At 39.9% G+C, this 16,285-nt stretch overlaps 1 protein-coding gene across 1 annotated transcript in view; it reads left to right on the top strand.

Annotated features, from left to right (window-relative positions):
• Nucleotides 1-850: 850 nt before the first annotated feature.
• Nucleotides 851-16,285, top strand: part of LOC101850466 (uncharacterized protein C8orf34 homolog) — a gene marked incomplete at its 3' end in the record, with an annotated part of 20,062 nt that continues 4,627 nt past the window's right edge. The window contains 10 exon segments of the mRNA XM_005093754.3: nucleotides 851-1,238; nucleotides 2,459-2,554; nucleotides 3,501-3,606; nucleotides 4,146-4,232; nucleotides 5,422-5,594; nucleotides 8,829-8,986; nucleotides 11,389-11,540; nucleotides 12,439-12,506; nucleotides 13,411-13,457; nucleotides 15,570-15,589. Of these exon segments, the coding sequence (XP_005093811.2) occupies nucleotides 1,179-1,238; nucleotides 2,459-2,554; nucleotides 3,501-3,606; nucleotides 4,146-4,232; nucleotides 5,422-5,594; nucleotides 8,829-8,986; nucleotides 11,389-11,540; nucleotides 12,439-12,506; nucleotides 13,411-13,457; nucleotides 15,570-15,589 (967 nt within the window).

Below are 16,285 nucleotides of genomic sequence, written 5' to 3'. Positions count from 1 at the left end.
GCTTCATGGAAGGAAAAGAAATTCGCTGCCGTATTGAAAGAAGCTCTTTCAGGCCGCTCATCATACATAAGAGTAAGAGCAATAAGGGAGCGGCAAATGCAGTTTCTGATTCTGAGACACTTGACTCGACGTGGTGCCCACTACGGGTGGGATCGGCCGATCGGCCCGATCGCCCGACTCGATCGCCTCAAAAACAAACGTGTTTGTTTTCAGTTCCAGGCGATCGAGTCGGGCGATCGGCCCGATCCAGCTGTAGTGGGCACCCCTTGGTTGTCGCTGGAGGAATAGACGTAAACGCAGAAATGTGACAGACTCAATCAAGAAAAACTTATTTGAATGAATGGATAATGGAGAAACAGCCGGTTATCCCCCAAACTGACCCACATCGGGTTTTATATGCCACAAAGGAACAACAACAGCAACAGCAGCATTCACGACCATAATAAAGACCAACAATCCGTCTCTTCTTTTTTTCGTTATTCCGCGGTAATACCTGTATGGCCAATAGCCAGGAGAAATATGTGAAAAACAATCAAATCTATCTTTCTTCACAGTATGTTTCGGGAAAATCCAGCCAGGTTAATGCTGTGTTTTTTTATTTCACGTTTGCAAATATGTTGATTGAAATGCATTCACGTATTATTTTTTGTAAAAAGTAAAATAATATATAAATTGTTGATGTTGAATTTCAATTTTGTTCGACCCGTATTGGCTTTGAATAAGCCTTCTTGGCCTACTAGGATAGAAAGCGTCCCTAGCGACCCCTATAGTGTCCTGGACGAATATCTGTATTCGGAAACCTCTTTTTAAAAATTAATGTTAAAGAGTTCTCATGTCTCGATTGATTTTAGGATTCTGTACAAGGCAAGCAGTTATGAACACAAAGCTATAATGTCTAGAGAAAAGTACAATTAGCATTGATGAATGTTCTACATCAGCTGAGATTGTTTTTGTTTACTTTCTATTTTGTTTAAAGAGGGTTTGCGAATGATCTTTGGCACAATGCCCAATGCACAATTTTGTGCCCAAGTACTAGTAGTATCGATATAGAACTCTTTTCGATCACCCCGAAATAGATCTTGTTCTATTCTGGAAGAGGTGTCTGCTGTAGATCTGGGATCAGTCTAACTAAATGTGTTGTGGAGTTGCAACATTTGGGCACACGATATCAACACAGAATGTCTCAGGCCAGGATAACAGCGTACATGGAGAAGCATCGAATCGGTGCCTTGTTCGAGGTAAGATGTTATTCCTGTTAGTTGACATCACTAGCCTTACTTTGAGCTGCAACCATCAGCTGTGCGTTAGTCTTCAAGCTGCAGCTTGTTTACATGAAGAGAGTGGTCCCTGTACACTAGATCTAGATCTAGAGATCTAAAGCAGGGGACACTGTTCGTCAGATTGAAAAAAAAAATGTAGGCTACAATTAGGCACATGTTGCAAAATTGTTGTGTTAAGAATTTCGACGCCCTTTCACGATGACTTTATTATTGTGTACCTGTTTTAATTTTCTCCCACCCATGACTATGACAACAGTGTATGTAGATTTAGATCTAGATTCTAGATCTAGATTCTAGATCTAGTTATCTAATCATTGTAAGGTGGGGTGAATGGTAAGGAGTTTTCCCATAAAAATAAGTGAGTGTATATATATATACAGACCCGGTACCCGGGAACAAAGTCACAAAGTCCAAATATGCAGACCCAGTATAAGTTGCACGAGTTTAAGCAAAAAATTCTTGTTTGTTTAATGGTAATAACTCTATAGTTTTAAATTCATTCTAATGCTTTATCATGTGACTATCTGTACACATCATTTTAGAATGTTAGTCTACGATTCACTTCCTTCATGTCTGTTCAGGTTGAAAAACATAAAATATACCCTACAATATTTCTGCTTGTAAAAAGTGCCATAATGTCTGTCAGAAAATGATAGAAGGTGTGAGCGTTTGGACTGTTCCAGGCTGGAATAACACAGCGAGACAAGACCGACAAGTCCTCTGCGTTCATTTCCAGACCAGATTAAATTGCGTCCTTCATCATTGTGGTACGTGATTTTTTTGGATAAAGAACAATCTCAGCGGGAAATGACCAAGTCCCAATCTGAATTTGAGCAATAGCTAGAAGGAATGTAATATAGCTGCAGATTCCCTCAGCAGTTTATCCAAGAATTTATCTTTTCCATGCGCCAACGGTGTCCGTCAGTCATCAGTGTGACAAGTGGCCTCACACGGTAGTGATTTTGTGAATTTGGAAATTGGAGGGCTCCATTTGTGATGGATATTTTTGCACAAAAAATAAACACTTCAAGTAAAATTATTATCTGATGTGTGTCGTCTAGAAAAGGGGTGAATACTTCAAGGAAAATTGGTTTGCAAGTACAATATTTGATTTCTGTTCACACTTTCTTTTTTCTCTGTGTATATTTGTTGAGTCCTTGAACTTTTGCTGTTTCTAGGATCTGATGAACAGAACATTGAGAGACATGCCAGAGGAGCCTATGATCTATTTACTGAGGGCGATGTACAAGAAAGCTGGCATGGAAATCCCACAGGTATTCTTTTTTCTGTTCTTGAAACCAATTTCCTGATATTTTTCAACAGTCAGGATTATTACCTTTTATCGTATAATAGAAAGTTGTTCTATCACGGTGTAAATGCTAACTCAATAGAGGAAGCAAAGACTGATCTTTTAATTTGCTGATGCAGAAAAATGTGTGTCTGGGAGAGGGATGAAAACGGAATAGAGTATGTTCATAGCTGGAAACCAGTACTTTAAAAACATTTATGGGGATCTGAATACAGAAGTCCTTTTTTATGTCAGAAAATAGGTTGTATTCTCTTTTTTTCTTGTATTGCTCTTCACAGACTTTCCAATGCTGAAGAAAAGTTATGACCTTTCAAGACCAGATTTGCAGATGATAATAATGAGAGTTAAGCCCAAGTAAATTGAAGAGATCTTTACTAACAATTTCTGATATCATTTTTACAGGTCTGATTTAACTAGCTTGAATTTATTGAGTGCAGAAAACTGAGTGGGAAGGTGAAGGTTTTGGACGGGTGGAAATTATTTGTATCCTGACCCTCTGTGTGGGTGGGTAGAGTCTGTATTTTGGTTTTGAAAAGTTGGCAGCCATATATTATTATAATATATTATGTGCCAAACATTGGCTTGGGAAGATTGTTGTGATGTTGTGATAATTATTATTGAACAACACTTTGGCTAGTGGCCTTCAGCTCAGTGGCATGCTGTCTGCTGTAAAAATCTCCTCCAGTTGTTCACTATTCCTGTATTTATAGGCTCTTGTCTTCGTAGTGGATAGAAAGAAGAAAGGGAAAATATTTAAAACATTTAAATTATATAACATGTTTCTCTACGCTTTTGAGGCAAAGATTAAAACGGATTATAAGGTAAGATGTAATTATAAGGTTATTTATATGATTCAATCACATGCAAATGGAAATATTGATGTGAATTAATTCCCCTTTTTTCACCCCCAGGGTATCCGTTATGGAGGTCTCCGCAAATCCACGTCAGAACTGACCCGTAGCTCCAGCCCTGAGAGAGCCTCACGGTTTGCACAAGTGTCAAGTTCTGAAACTGCTGGTAAAGAAATCTTTTTTTTCAAAGATCCGAAATATCAGAGAGAAGAGAATCTGGTGCATGTGTCCATGTAATACAAAATGTCTATTCAGTCTCTACTTGGAAGTCACATGTTTTTGTTTAATCTTACATTCTTTCTAACGTTAACTTTTACCTTGAAACAAATTAATACCAATCCTTTCACCTACAGGGAACCATTTTTGTAGATGGTTGTTAAGGTTATGCAGTATAGAACAATTTTTCTGGATTATGTATGCTTGGACTAATTTGATACATGTACATGACAGTTATCATGAATGTCTTACGTTTTTCTCACTACAAACGAATTTTGGTGCTTGAAGAGATAACTGTATAAAATGATGATTTTAAAAATCACTTCTCTGGCGCCCACTCCTAGAGTGGCTCTGGGCACTTCACGACGAAATAAGATTTAAATCAGCATTGATTCATCTTTACGCCCTATTCCGTATAAAACAATCCTTTCGTAATGCAAATTTCAAACGTAGATGAATAAAGTCATCTTTCCTTTTACACTTTTCTAGATGTGGGTGCATCGAGAGATTACGACCGGCCTTGGGCAACATCTCCAGTGCGTCGTGTGAAACCCAAAAAGCCAGAGACCACTGCAGGTATGTCACTAGTGTGATGAGATTAGTTTAGTAGAGTTTTTACGGGGCTTGCAACTGCTTAAAGTCATATGACCACCAAGGGGTGGATGTCAATAGAGAAGTCCATACAGGGAATCAGGCTTACTCTGCTCACCTCTCTAGCTTCAACAAAACAAAGTCTGCTTCGACTATCAAGGCACTCCAGAAGTAGCGGATCACAAGAGTGTGACAAACATACACAAGAAGTAAAGGAAAAATGATGATAGTAAGGATTAGGAAAGAAAAGGCAGCAGCTCCCCGTTGCAGTTAAGGCACAGTTATGAGCATGATATTGATGAATCAGCCCATTTACAATTCTACTGCGCATAAGAACATGTTAATGTCCCCCCTTTTGGAATGGCCTAAAGACACTTCAGTCAGTCGCACCGCCCGGGGAGTATGTGATGAGATTGAGGAGTAAATACAGTGGAAACTGTCTGTCTAAGACGGCCCCACATTGTGGAGGAGAAAAGTGTCCGTGTCAGACAGGAGGCCTCTTACACAGCGTCTACATAACGTAAAAAATATTCAAGGAAGGAAATGAGAAGAAGCTGCTCATACAAGTGATTGAATTGTACAGTGGCTGTTAGAGCAGGTTCGACTATATTACGGGTTTTTGTGTAGATTAATGGAGATTTTTTTTTTTTTTTTTTAAACTTGATTAGTTCACACTGGGAGATTTTTTTCACAATGACACTCAGGCTACAGCAAGTGTACTCAACAAAGACAAATATTTTAGAAATATTGGTTTGGCATCTTAGTCCAGTTCCATTTTTGAGATATGGTTCTCAGGTCTTGCTTAAGGACAGACTGCAGTATTCACATATCCGAAAGCTGTACTCACCAACATTTCTTGGCATTCTCGATGTCCATGTGTTTATTGACCGTTCAACCGAAGAAAATGCAAGTTGGTTAGCAGATTGATGATTAAAAATGTAAACTAAATGAGGAGAGTAATGGAAGAGTGAAATAAAAGACAGTGGGAGGTGATAAGAAAGACTTAAGTTTAGGTCCTCCCTCATCAAAATAATTTTTGCTCACCAACTATTTTTGTTTTCTGGTGAAATATAACAAGCCTAAAACTTATATATTTAAAATCATGTCCTTGTTCAGTTTCCGAATCAGGTTTAACTTATGAGTTTCAATGCTGGGTTTTTTTTTCGATTTCCAGGATCCAAACCTGAATGGAACGCAGACAACAAAATGAGGGTATCGGCGTTGGATGAGTTTTGGGCTGATGCTGAGACTGGAAAGAAGGAAAAATCTGGTGTAACAGCTTCTCGCAAGTCTGCAGTGAAAAAGTCTGGGACATCAGCGAGTGCCTGGGCCTCTGTGGGGCTGAAGGTTTGTCTTCCTTGCTATCTGGGCTGATATTGGTGGGCTGTTTTCTGACATGAGTAGACAGCAAAAGATCTGGTCAGTTTGTTACCTTGGAAAAGTTTGCCCAAGTTTTGGTAAAGATATTTGTCAGACGAATTTTGGAAAAGACTCAAGTTGTGAAGGATGTTGCTATTCCTTTAGAAGCACTGTGTCGGTTCATAATTTTTATCTTTGACCAAAATGTTATAAGAACGTTTAGCACACTCATCTTGGAACCGTATACTCTACATCATCACCAACTTATTTATCAATATTATTATTGTCAGGTTATACTGTACTGTTAAATCTGCTCCAACTACCTCTTGTACAAGGCAATCACCTGTACAATGTACAAGGCAGTCACTCACATAACAATGTACAAGGCAATCACCTGTACAATGTACAAGGCAGTCACCTGTACAATGTACAAGGCAGTCACCTGTACAATGTACAAGGCAGTCACCTGTACAATGTACAAGGCAGTCACCTGTACAATGTACAAGGCAGTCACCTGTACAATGTACAAGGCAGTCACCTGTACAATGTACAAGGCAGTCACCTGTACAATGTACAAGGCAGTCACTCACATAACAATGTACAAGGCAATCACCTGTACAATGTACAAGGCAGTCACCTGTACAATGTACAAGGCAGTCACCTGTACAATGTACAAGGCAGTCACCTGTACAATGTACAAGGCAGTCACCTGTACAATGTACAAGGCAGTCACCTGTACAATGTACAAGGCAGTCACCTGTACAATGTACAAGGCAATCACCTGTACAATGTACAAGGCAGTCACCTGTACAATGTACAAGGCAATCACCTGTACAATGTACAAGGCAGTCACCTGTACAATGTACAAGGCAGTCACCTGTACAAATGACCACTTTCCACTTCCCCCCTTTGCATAATGACTCTGTTAACTCTTATCCTGCGTCTGTGCCCAGATGCGTATCTTATCAGCAACCGATTACGTCGGACGTGCCGGGCAGGCAGCCGGGGTCTCTCAGTGTGTATTGTTGGTGTACAGCGCGTGCGCCGGGAAACGTGTGTTTTCACCATGAATACCGCGGGAGTGTGTTAACCGATGATGAAAATAACGCTCTATCCTTCATAGCTTTCTATTTATAAAGTGTTACAAACACATGAATAACCCCCTCTCACAAGCTGATAACATTACGAGTAGTTACGCCCATTCAAATAACCTTTCTGGACGCTCTTGTTGTTATGAATGACCTGAGGTTCGAAAGGGGATAATTTAGGTCAATTTCCGAATGTTTCACTCTCAAATTGTTCTTTGTACCTGCACAATGGTATTCAAAACTATCAAACAAGCTTATTTTTTATCAGGTAGTATCATTTCATACAAAATCAAGCTCATTTGAAATATTTTGTATAGAAAAATGGAAGTCTTGTTTCCTGACTATCCTTTCGAGCTCCTCATGTCTAAGTGGGTCAATTTCTTCCATAATTTCATTGGACGAACATCTAGAGCTACCAACTTGGCATGTTTTGAATGAGACGTATGCCTCGATTACAAACCAACGCAGGCAGTTCTAGAAGAAGGCCACAAACGCACACAAACTCAAGCAGACTGACGCACACACACTTGACCTGCGTGAATGGGGATCCGACTCGGGACCCGAATGACAGGTAAGAGGCTGCGCGTGCGCTGAGCCAGGAGCTACACTGATTCGGGACCAGAACGTAGGCGAGGTGCCGAAATAGGCTTATCGGGCTACATAAACACGGCTCCCGCAGGATGAGGGTTAATCCATTTGTGACACAGGGTTAGTTCGTGCTTCTTAATATTAATAATAGAGAGCATTTGTATTCTGCACATCCCTGCTCTACAGCTGTAATGTCAGGGGACATGACTCTTATTATTATTATGGGACAGTATAATTAAGGGGGTAGCGTGCCCTTGGATGACATCACATTTAGAAGCGGGAAATAGGCCGACAACGTCTGCCAGAGACAAAGTGAGAATTAGTCGGAGCACAGGACGACGAGAAGACAACATCGATCCTGGACGGGGGCCCCCTGAAAGACCAGGACCCTAGGACCGCCAGGTAACTTTACAAACAGCAAGCTCTATGCGCTTCACAATCTATAGGCTACTATTACCCCAGCAGACCTGAGAGCATTCTGAAACAACCTCAACTTCCTGAGAAGCATACAGTGCAAGCAGCCGTTTATAGGCGCTAAAACACTAACATACTGACAAGATCTTTAGCTGTCCATTTCCATCAAGCACAGTTTTGGATCACTAGGGATACAGAGTAGCGCTAGATTTAGTGGTCAGTTTCCTATAAATAGAACCGCTTTGCAGATACTTCTAACTGTGTCTAAAAGGACAAGATTTTTCTGTACAAACCAAAATATTCCCGAATGTGAATCTGCGATTAGTTTTACGAAATGCATCTAATAGAAGCAGTATGCAGAAACAACCTATGATGAAAGGCGTTTGTCATCATGGTCCTCGGGCTTCACAAGGAATGACGTCGCAGGAGCATCTTGGCTCACGAACCTCGTAAGAAATGATAACGAACAGTCTACGTCATATAGGTCACGGATGAGTGAAGAGGATTATCTATCAAAGATGACCATTTTTTCCATTGACAATGGGTGGTCATCTTGGACAAGTTTGGTCATCTTGGACAAGTTTGGCTGTATTTTTGCAAACCTGGTCTTTACCTGTCTTTAACTTGACACTCTAGAATGGGAGACAATCATTGTGGAAAATTTGTTTCACACACTGAAAAAACTTCTATCGAGCAGCATTGTGAAAGCCAACCATTTATTTTTTTTTAAAAATCTGAGCACATGTTAATAATAATAATAATTATAATAGCGATGATAATAATAATAAATAGCATTTGTATAGCTTATATATCCCTGCTCGACAACTATTTTATTACCCTAGAAGACCATGGAACACTCAGAAATGTTCTCAGCGTCCCGGGAAGTATACAGTGCAATCAGCTGATTAAGTGCTCAAACACTAATAAACTGACAAGATCTTTCACTGTCTGTAGCTGGGTACCCATGTGAAGTGAGGAAAATTTGTGTAAAGTGCCTTTCCCAAGGACTCAATGTCAGTGCCTCTAGCGGGGTTCGAACCCACGACCTTACGGTTGCGAGTCTGAGAGCCTAACCACTAGGCCACCGATGCCAGACTGTTCTCAATATGTATATATAATACATCTCTTACAGGAAGGAGAGGAGTTCACGAGTCCAGCATACCAAGGGCGCGGACAAAGCCATCGGAACAGGAAGTTGACAGAGGCTGAGCTGCTTGCTGCGGAGACTGTGGCACAGTCTGGGAGAATTGAGCCGCAGATCGATGTGTCCACGCTGTCCAGTGCTAGAGGGTGGGTTTTCTCTGGACTTGAAGTTTGTCTATACAAGTTTTGAACATTTAAATATGGTGTGATATTGAAGTCATTTGTCTTGACTCTTGAGGGCCAGAGAATATACTATATATATATGTATAATAATAGTGGGTGGTTGGCGGGTGCTCTGGTCTTGTTTGCTGCTTCTTCTGTCTTATCAAACACCTGTCGTCCTTATCTAACACCTATCGTCCTTATCTCCCTTTCTTCTTTTTTATGTTTGTTACTCTCTTCTAACGCCTCTAATCTTCTGGCGTTCATATGACCTTATGCAGTTGCGAGCGCCGTAAAACCTCTACTAAAACAAACATACATGTAATATCCTGGCTTATCAGTACTTTGGGGCCTTGGGCAGTATTTACTATTACTACAGTATAACATGGATAGCTTGAATTCTTTAGGAACGACCTCAGCAGTTCGAGGGATCAGTAGTTCGAGGGATATCTTACAAAGATAAAGAGGGAAAAAAAACAGGACCGCAGGCACGGTTCAATGGATGCGTGATTTCAAGTCTACTGTGTTGAACCTATCTGTGTTATACTGTATTGTAATATTAAGTCTTTCTTTTTAGGAGTTGAAAGGAATGTGACGTAGGAAGGTTCTATTTTTGATCAAATTGCTATACGAAGACTTCCCTTTTATTTCACTCAATAGCATATACAGCAAATAAAATAGCAAATTAAAACACTTGATAGCTTCAAAAGACATCTTAAACATTTTCTGTTCCTACAGGCCTATCCTTCATAAGCTTTTAACGTTATTTTTCATTATAGTTGTTCTGTTCCTGTGTCTGGATGAATATAGTCTGTGTGTGTGTATGTGTGTGTGTGCGTGTGTGTGTGTGTGTGTGTGTGTGTGTGTGTGTGTGTGTGTGTGTGTTTGTGTGTATGTGTGTGTGCATTAATATATATTGCATGAGAAGAAAGGAAGTAGTAAGAAAGGTTTTGAAAAATGGGTATTCCGATGTAAAGCGCATTGAGCTACTTTTTTGGAAATGCGCTATATAAATGTTATATATTATTATATATTATTACAATATTACATAACTCAAAGGCATTTTCCAACATAAGATGTAATGTCTATTGCTTCTAGCAGGGCTGGAAACTATTGAATTTGATTTTCAAGACAAACAGTTTTGGGTTTTTTTATTAGTTATCAACTCCCCATGGGCCACATTCATTGCTAATGACTGGGTTGTCTCACTGGCCACACTGAAACTGCTTGCAACAAGAGTGTGTTTTGCCCATAATTGGTCTAGCACATAGTCTTCCTTGATAAGAACAAAAGATTTGAGAAATGTATTCCATGTGCTTGTCAAAGGCACTTTAACTGTTGGAAGTCGAAGCATGCTAGGCCGGGAGAAACTGTCCACCTGGACAACATTCTACCTGAATTTCAACCAGAACTTAAACCCTTTTCGTACGCCCTGGGGTAATTTTACACCCCCAGGGTTGTATTCTTCACATTTTAGAATACTTTTGGTACGAAAATCTCTTTGAAACTTTCAGTATTTCTCAAAAAATAATTTCAACAGACTGCTACGCAAAGCGTACAGATCGGATTAACGAGTAAATTTCCTCTTTGAAAGTGGTGGCACAGAGTTCCCCACGTCATATGGATACGATAGTAAAACACGACGTACGGATAGGGTTAAGTGGTGGCACAGAGTTCCCCACGTTGTATGGATATGATAGTAAAACACGGCGTACGGATAGGGTTAAGTGGTGGCACAGAGTTCCCCACGTTGTATGGATACGATAGTAAAACACGACGAACAGATAGAGTTAAACAACTTTGGTCAGTACCAATGATTGAGTGAGCTTTCAAAGACCATGACATAGCACTTAGTTAAGCTGTTTGTTTAAGAACCTACTGTCGCCTGCCTGTATAGTCTGGTAAGGGGGTGCTGTAGAAGTAGAAGGAGAAAGAAAATTCTTGAAGAATATGAAATATTTTTCTTCCTTTAACCCCTTCATGACGTGTGGTTTTTCCAACTTTTAGTTTTAGTGCACCCAATTTTCCGGTAAAATTCCGTTCATGGCTATTGTAGTGCAGTTATAAAAACCCTGTACAGTGTACGTAGTAAGGTCCATGCGATTGCTGTAATCGGAAGATTTTAGGATGTACATTGTATGGGAGGAAGCCATCTTGGCACACAATGTTGGACGTTCGGTGTACGGGAATTGTCACAAAGGGGTTAAGTTATCGGTAAATTAATGCATAATTTTGTAACCCCTAATGAAATGATGAAATGATACAGAGAGAGTTTACTGTTTCTTTTTTTTTATTGCTTTGCTTTCTATGTTTTAATTCATAACAATACTGGAGATTTTCGTGTTTCATTAACTCTCCAATTCATGTCCTGTTTTTCGGGATTTCAGCCATCATGTCGGAGGTCCAAAGTACGATGGACGAAGACATCGTGAGAAATTGTCCCAGCTGCTCTCGGAGGCAGAGACAAAATCATACGACTCGGGAATCGATATGGACCCGCGGCACGGGGATACTGGTTATGATGCCATCGAGCTTCTAGGTGAGTAAAGTCTGTCAGATTCCATAGAAATTCTTGTTGAGTAAAGTCTGTCAGATTCCACTGAAATTCTTGTTTAGTAAAGTCTGTCAGATTCCATAGAAATTCTTGTTGAGTAAAGTCTGTCAGGTTCCATAGAAATTCTTGGTGAGTAAAGTCTGTCAGAACATAGACCTTCTTGGTGAGTAAAGTCTGTCAGACCATAGACCTTCTTGGTGAGTAAAGTCTGTCAGACCATAGACCTTCTTCCTGAGTAAAGTCTGTCAGACCATAGAGCTTCCTGTTGAGTAAAGTCTGTCAGGTTCCATTGAGCTTACTGGTGAGTAAAGTCTGTCAGGTTCCATAGAAATTTTTGGTGAGTAAAGTCTGTCAGGTTCCATAGAAATTCTTGGTGAGTAAAGTCTGTCAGGTTCCCCAGAGACGTGAAGTTCTACTGGCAAAATATAAGAGGGAGATAGGCTTTTGTTTCCTGTCTTAGACAGGTGAACATCTTACTCAGTGTCGTTGTAATGTTTTTTTAAAACAACCCCCCCCCCGAAAAACAAAGCAACCAAGAAAGAAGCGGGACTTTGTCCTTTGTACAGGGGAATGTCTTATGTTATACATGTGGCCATTAGAGCATGTTGGACTGTATTTTACTTTTCATGTGGAAAATATGAAGACCATACTCCGAGTGAAGACAGAACATGTTGGAAAATATGCACAGGATCATCAGTTCTTCATCATAGAAAATTTAAAAAGCCTACTTTGATGAAATTCTTAAAGTAAAAGTTATTTGCTGTAGTGAAACTCCTATTCTTAAATTTATGGTTCAGTATCTGTCATGAAGCATTTTTATTGTTGTTGTTATAATTATTATGTGAAAATGATTTTGTTCTGTATTCCATGTTTCCATCTGTAGAGAACGCTGAAGACTTGAGAAGAGAAGGCGTGGCCAACGTTCCCCGGTCCGGCTACAAGCTCAGCAAGGTAGGCGTGTCTGTCCCTGTCGTTTTATGCCAGAAAAATTCTGAAATTATGCAAACTGAGCCCAAAAATGTGAAATCATGCGATTCTGTTAATTTTAACAAAGAAAGATAAAGGAAAATAATAAGAAATTATGCCCAAAATGATCAAATTTTGCCAAATTATGCGGGGTGCATAAAACCAGTGGGACAGATGTGTTGTTGTGGGTGGTTGGCGGATGCTCTGGCGTGGTTTGCTCCTTCTTTCCTACCAAACATCTATAGTCCTTATTTCTCCTCCTCCATTTATTTTTATGTTACTATCTAGTAATACCTCTAATATTTAGCACTTATTTGAGCTAATTGTGTTGCGAGTGCCATTGAACTCTGATGAGAACTAAAATAAAGTTTATTGTTGGGGTTCTGGTTTTTTTTAAAATAATTTTATTTTGTCTCACGTCCTGATCCATCACCTCCTTTCCACACCAATTTTGAGATCATGCAGCGGCAGATATATACCACCAAGAACCAATAAAGGAAGGTGCAGTAAAAGTTTCCTACCATCTGCGATACAGCTGCTGTTGACTTTTTAATCTATGCACATAATGTATTTTATTGAAATTCTTTTATGAAAGTGATATGCAATGTAAATTCTATCTACACGTGTTTTACCCCATTTCTGTACAGCCATAGGAAATTTCCCACATGGACAATAATGTATTATCTTATCTTATCTTAGCTTAGCTTATCTTGTCTCGTCTTGTCTTGACTCTTCTTATCTTATCTTACCTCGTCTCCTCTCATCTTGTCTTGTCTTGTCTTGTCTTATCTTATCTTATCTTATCTTGTCTCGTCTTGTCTCGTCTTGTCTTGACTTATCTTGTCTTATCTTATCTTATCTTATTTTATCTATCTCTCTCTACTTCCAGGCTGTTCGCTATCGCACGAATGAACCCAGAGTAAAGCTGCAGATAAAGTAAGTATCTCTCAAGTGCTTTCTTTGTGGGTGGTAAAGTCATTAATATGTTCGTTTTGTTTTTTCTCATCTTTCTGTAATTATTGTTGGTTATTGCTGTTGTGTTTTCTGATCCAGCAACATCTGGGACCTTGCCCTGTGGTCTGATGTCATAAAGTGCTGTACATATGTTTTGAAATAATAATAATAATAATAATAAATAGTATTTGTATAGCGCATATCCCCGCTCAACAGCAGGCTCTATGCGCTTTACACTATATTATTACCCCAGAACATAGAACACTTCAAGGGGCTCTCGTGGCCAAGAGGTTAAGGTGTTGGCCTCTCATTCAAAGGTCCCGGGTTCGAATCCGGATAGCGACCGAAAAATTTTCTTCTCCAAAATTGTCTCCTTTCTCCTCCTTTCCTGCTCTCTAGCAATATTCTTTTGTCTGCTTTCGTCTCCTCTTTCTGCCCCCCACCCCCTCACCTCCTTTTCCCCCTCTGGGCTCCTGACTCTTTCTGCAGCCTTTCTACTGCTACTCCTTGACTCCTTCTTACAGCTGTCTTTCTGCCACACCCCTGATCTTCTGGTAGGAAAGATCTACTCCTAGCCTTCTCGGACAAGGGCGAAAAATCTTGAAGGGCCCGTGTGCAAGTTGCGCATGTTAAAGATCCCTTGGTGGTCTAAAATCGATAAGAGTAGGCTTCGGCCGCCACCCGGGCAAAATTGAAAATTTCCTACCAACTAAAAGTATTAGGTGTGTCCCGCGCGCTCATATGACCTTATGCAGTTGCGGGCGCCGTAAAACACTTTACCAAAAAAAAAGTCATTTTTGTCTTATTGCATCAAGTGTTGTCTTTGTTTTTGGTTTCAGAAGGTAAAGGGTTGCTCTGATATTGTTTAGTGTTATGTAGTTAAAAAGTTGCTTTTTCATCGTCTCATTGAGGTATTGGTGTGCATTTAATGAGTGGTATGTATTTGGGACTTTTGAATCAACATGAAGGTTTTGAACGTCTTGCTCTTACTGGGAAAATAGAAGGCGAACGAGGCATTAGTTATTTTGAGGTTCAGCTTCACATAGATAAAGTGTTATGGTGCTCACTACTGCATAAGATCATATTATGAGTGGGTGGTTTTTCTGAGAGCATCCGAGCAAAGAAATGAATGGAGAACCACCTCTGTTTCAGATGTGGCACTTTATGATGATGATGATGATGTATTTGGGAGATAATGTTGTTGAAATCCGTGGAGGTAGAAATTTAACTGAATATGTGGTGCACGTAGGCTTTGAATGGAATAAATAAGGGCTTAATAGCCAGCTAAATGTTTGTACCTACAAGTTAGTAAATATCTGAGTGCCTGTCAGGAAATAATAGTAATAGTAATAGATAGCACTTGTATAGCACATATTCCTACTTAACAGCAAGCTCAATGCGCTTTACCATCTATATTACTTCTCCTGCAGTCCTTTGAATTTTCAGAAATAATCTCAAGTTCCAGGGAAACGTACAATACAAGCAGCCAATTAAATGCTCAAACACTTATGAACTGACAATTGATAAGATCTTTAACTGTCTATTGTCAAGTCCCGTTTGTAAGGAAGTAAGGAAAATTCATGTAAAGTGTTTTTTCCCAAGGATACAACTTCGGGACTGCGACAGGGTTTGAACCCACGACCTTTCAGTTGTGAGCGGAGTCACCAGACTATTAAACCACCAATGCCAGCATGTTTAGTACATATAATATTATTTGTCTCTGTCTGCTATTCTGCAATAATAGTGGGTGGCTGGCGGGTGCTCTAGTGTGGTTTGCTCCTTCTTTCCTATCAAACATCTATTGTCTTTATCTCCCCTCCTTCTTTTTTATGTTTGTTACTTTCTTGTAACCCCTCTAATTTTCGGCACTTATATGACCATTTTGTGTTGTAAGTGCCATAAAACTCTTACTAATACTGAAACTAAGAAGCAATAATAAGCTCCACTGGTTTTGCGTTTGAACGATTCCCTTTTCTACACTTGGTATGTCTCTTTTTTTTTACTTGATTAATTAAATTATCTTTCGTTGATTGTGCAAAAAATGTTCATAATGCCTAGTGCAGCTTAACTGAATGAACAAATTTATCACTATAGTGCCTACCCCACCCAAGAAGGTGAGTAGCGTAATGGGAGGGGCTGGGAACATTGCTGTCCCACGTTTGGTTTCAATTAACTTTATGTTCAATCCAAACTTTTATTTTCACCTAATTTTCTTCTATTTCTCGTGTGTAATATAAATTGCTGAATCGATGTCTGTGTAGATTTGGCTTATAGTGAATTTATGGCTTCCTTTCCCAACATGATTTGATTTACACTTGTTCTCTTGTCAGTGTCTTAAAGTTTGAATAAGTTTTTGCTCCACGCTACATTTTCCGTGAGTAGATTGACCTATCAGTTAGTTGTTCATTGTGCTATTAGGTGTGGGGCTGCAAAGAGTTGATCAGACAGTGGCATAAAAAATGATAATAATTAGGTCAAATTGAGGGATACAGGCTGTCTTTAATTTTCACTGTATTTAAGTCGATAGAAGTAGAAAAATGAAGGAGGAACAGGAGAAGGGTGGGAGGGGAAGACAAGGGGGAGGGAGAAGGGTGGGAGGGGAAGAAAAGGCGGAGGGAGAAGGGTGGGAGAGGAAGAAAAGGTGGAGGGAGAGGAAGAAAAGGTGGAGGGAGAAGGGTGGGAGGGGAAGAAAAGATGGAGGGAGAAGGGTGGGAGAGGAAGAAAAGGTGGAGGGAGAAGGGTGGGAGAGGAAGAAAAGGTGTAGGGAGAGGAAGAAAAGGTGTAGGGAGAAGGGTGGGAGGGGGAGAAAA

The sequence above is a fragment of the Aplysia californica genome, unplaced genomic scaffold, assembly GCF_000002075.1.
Source record: "Aplysia californica isolate F4 #8 unplaced genomic scaffold, AplCal3.0 scaffold00069, whole genome shotgun sequence".
In the NCBI taxonomy this organism is placed as follows: domain Eukaryota; kingdom Metazoa; phylum Mollusca; class Gastropoda; order Aplysiida; family Aplysiidae; genus Aplysia; species Aplysia californica.
Note: the sequence above shows the minus strand (reverse complement) of the source record. Positions and strands in the feature narration are given on the sequence as shown.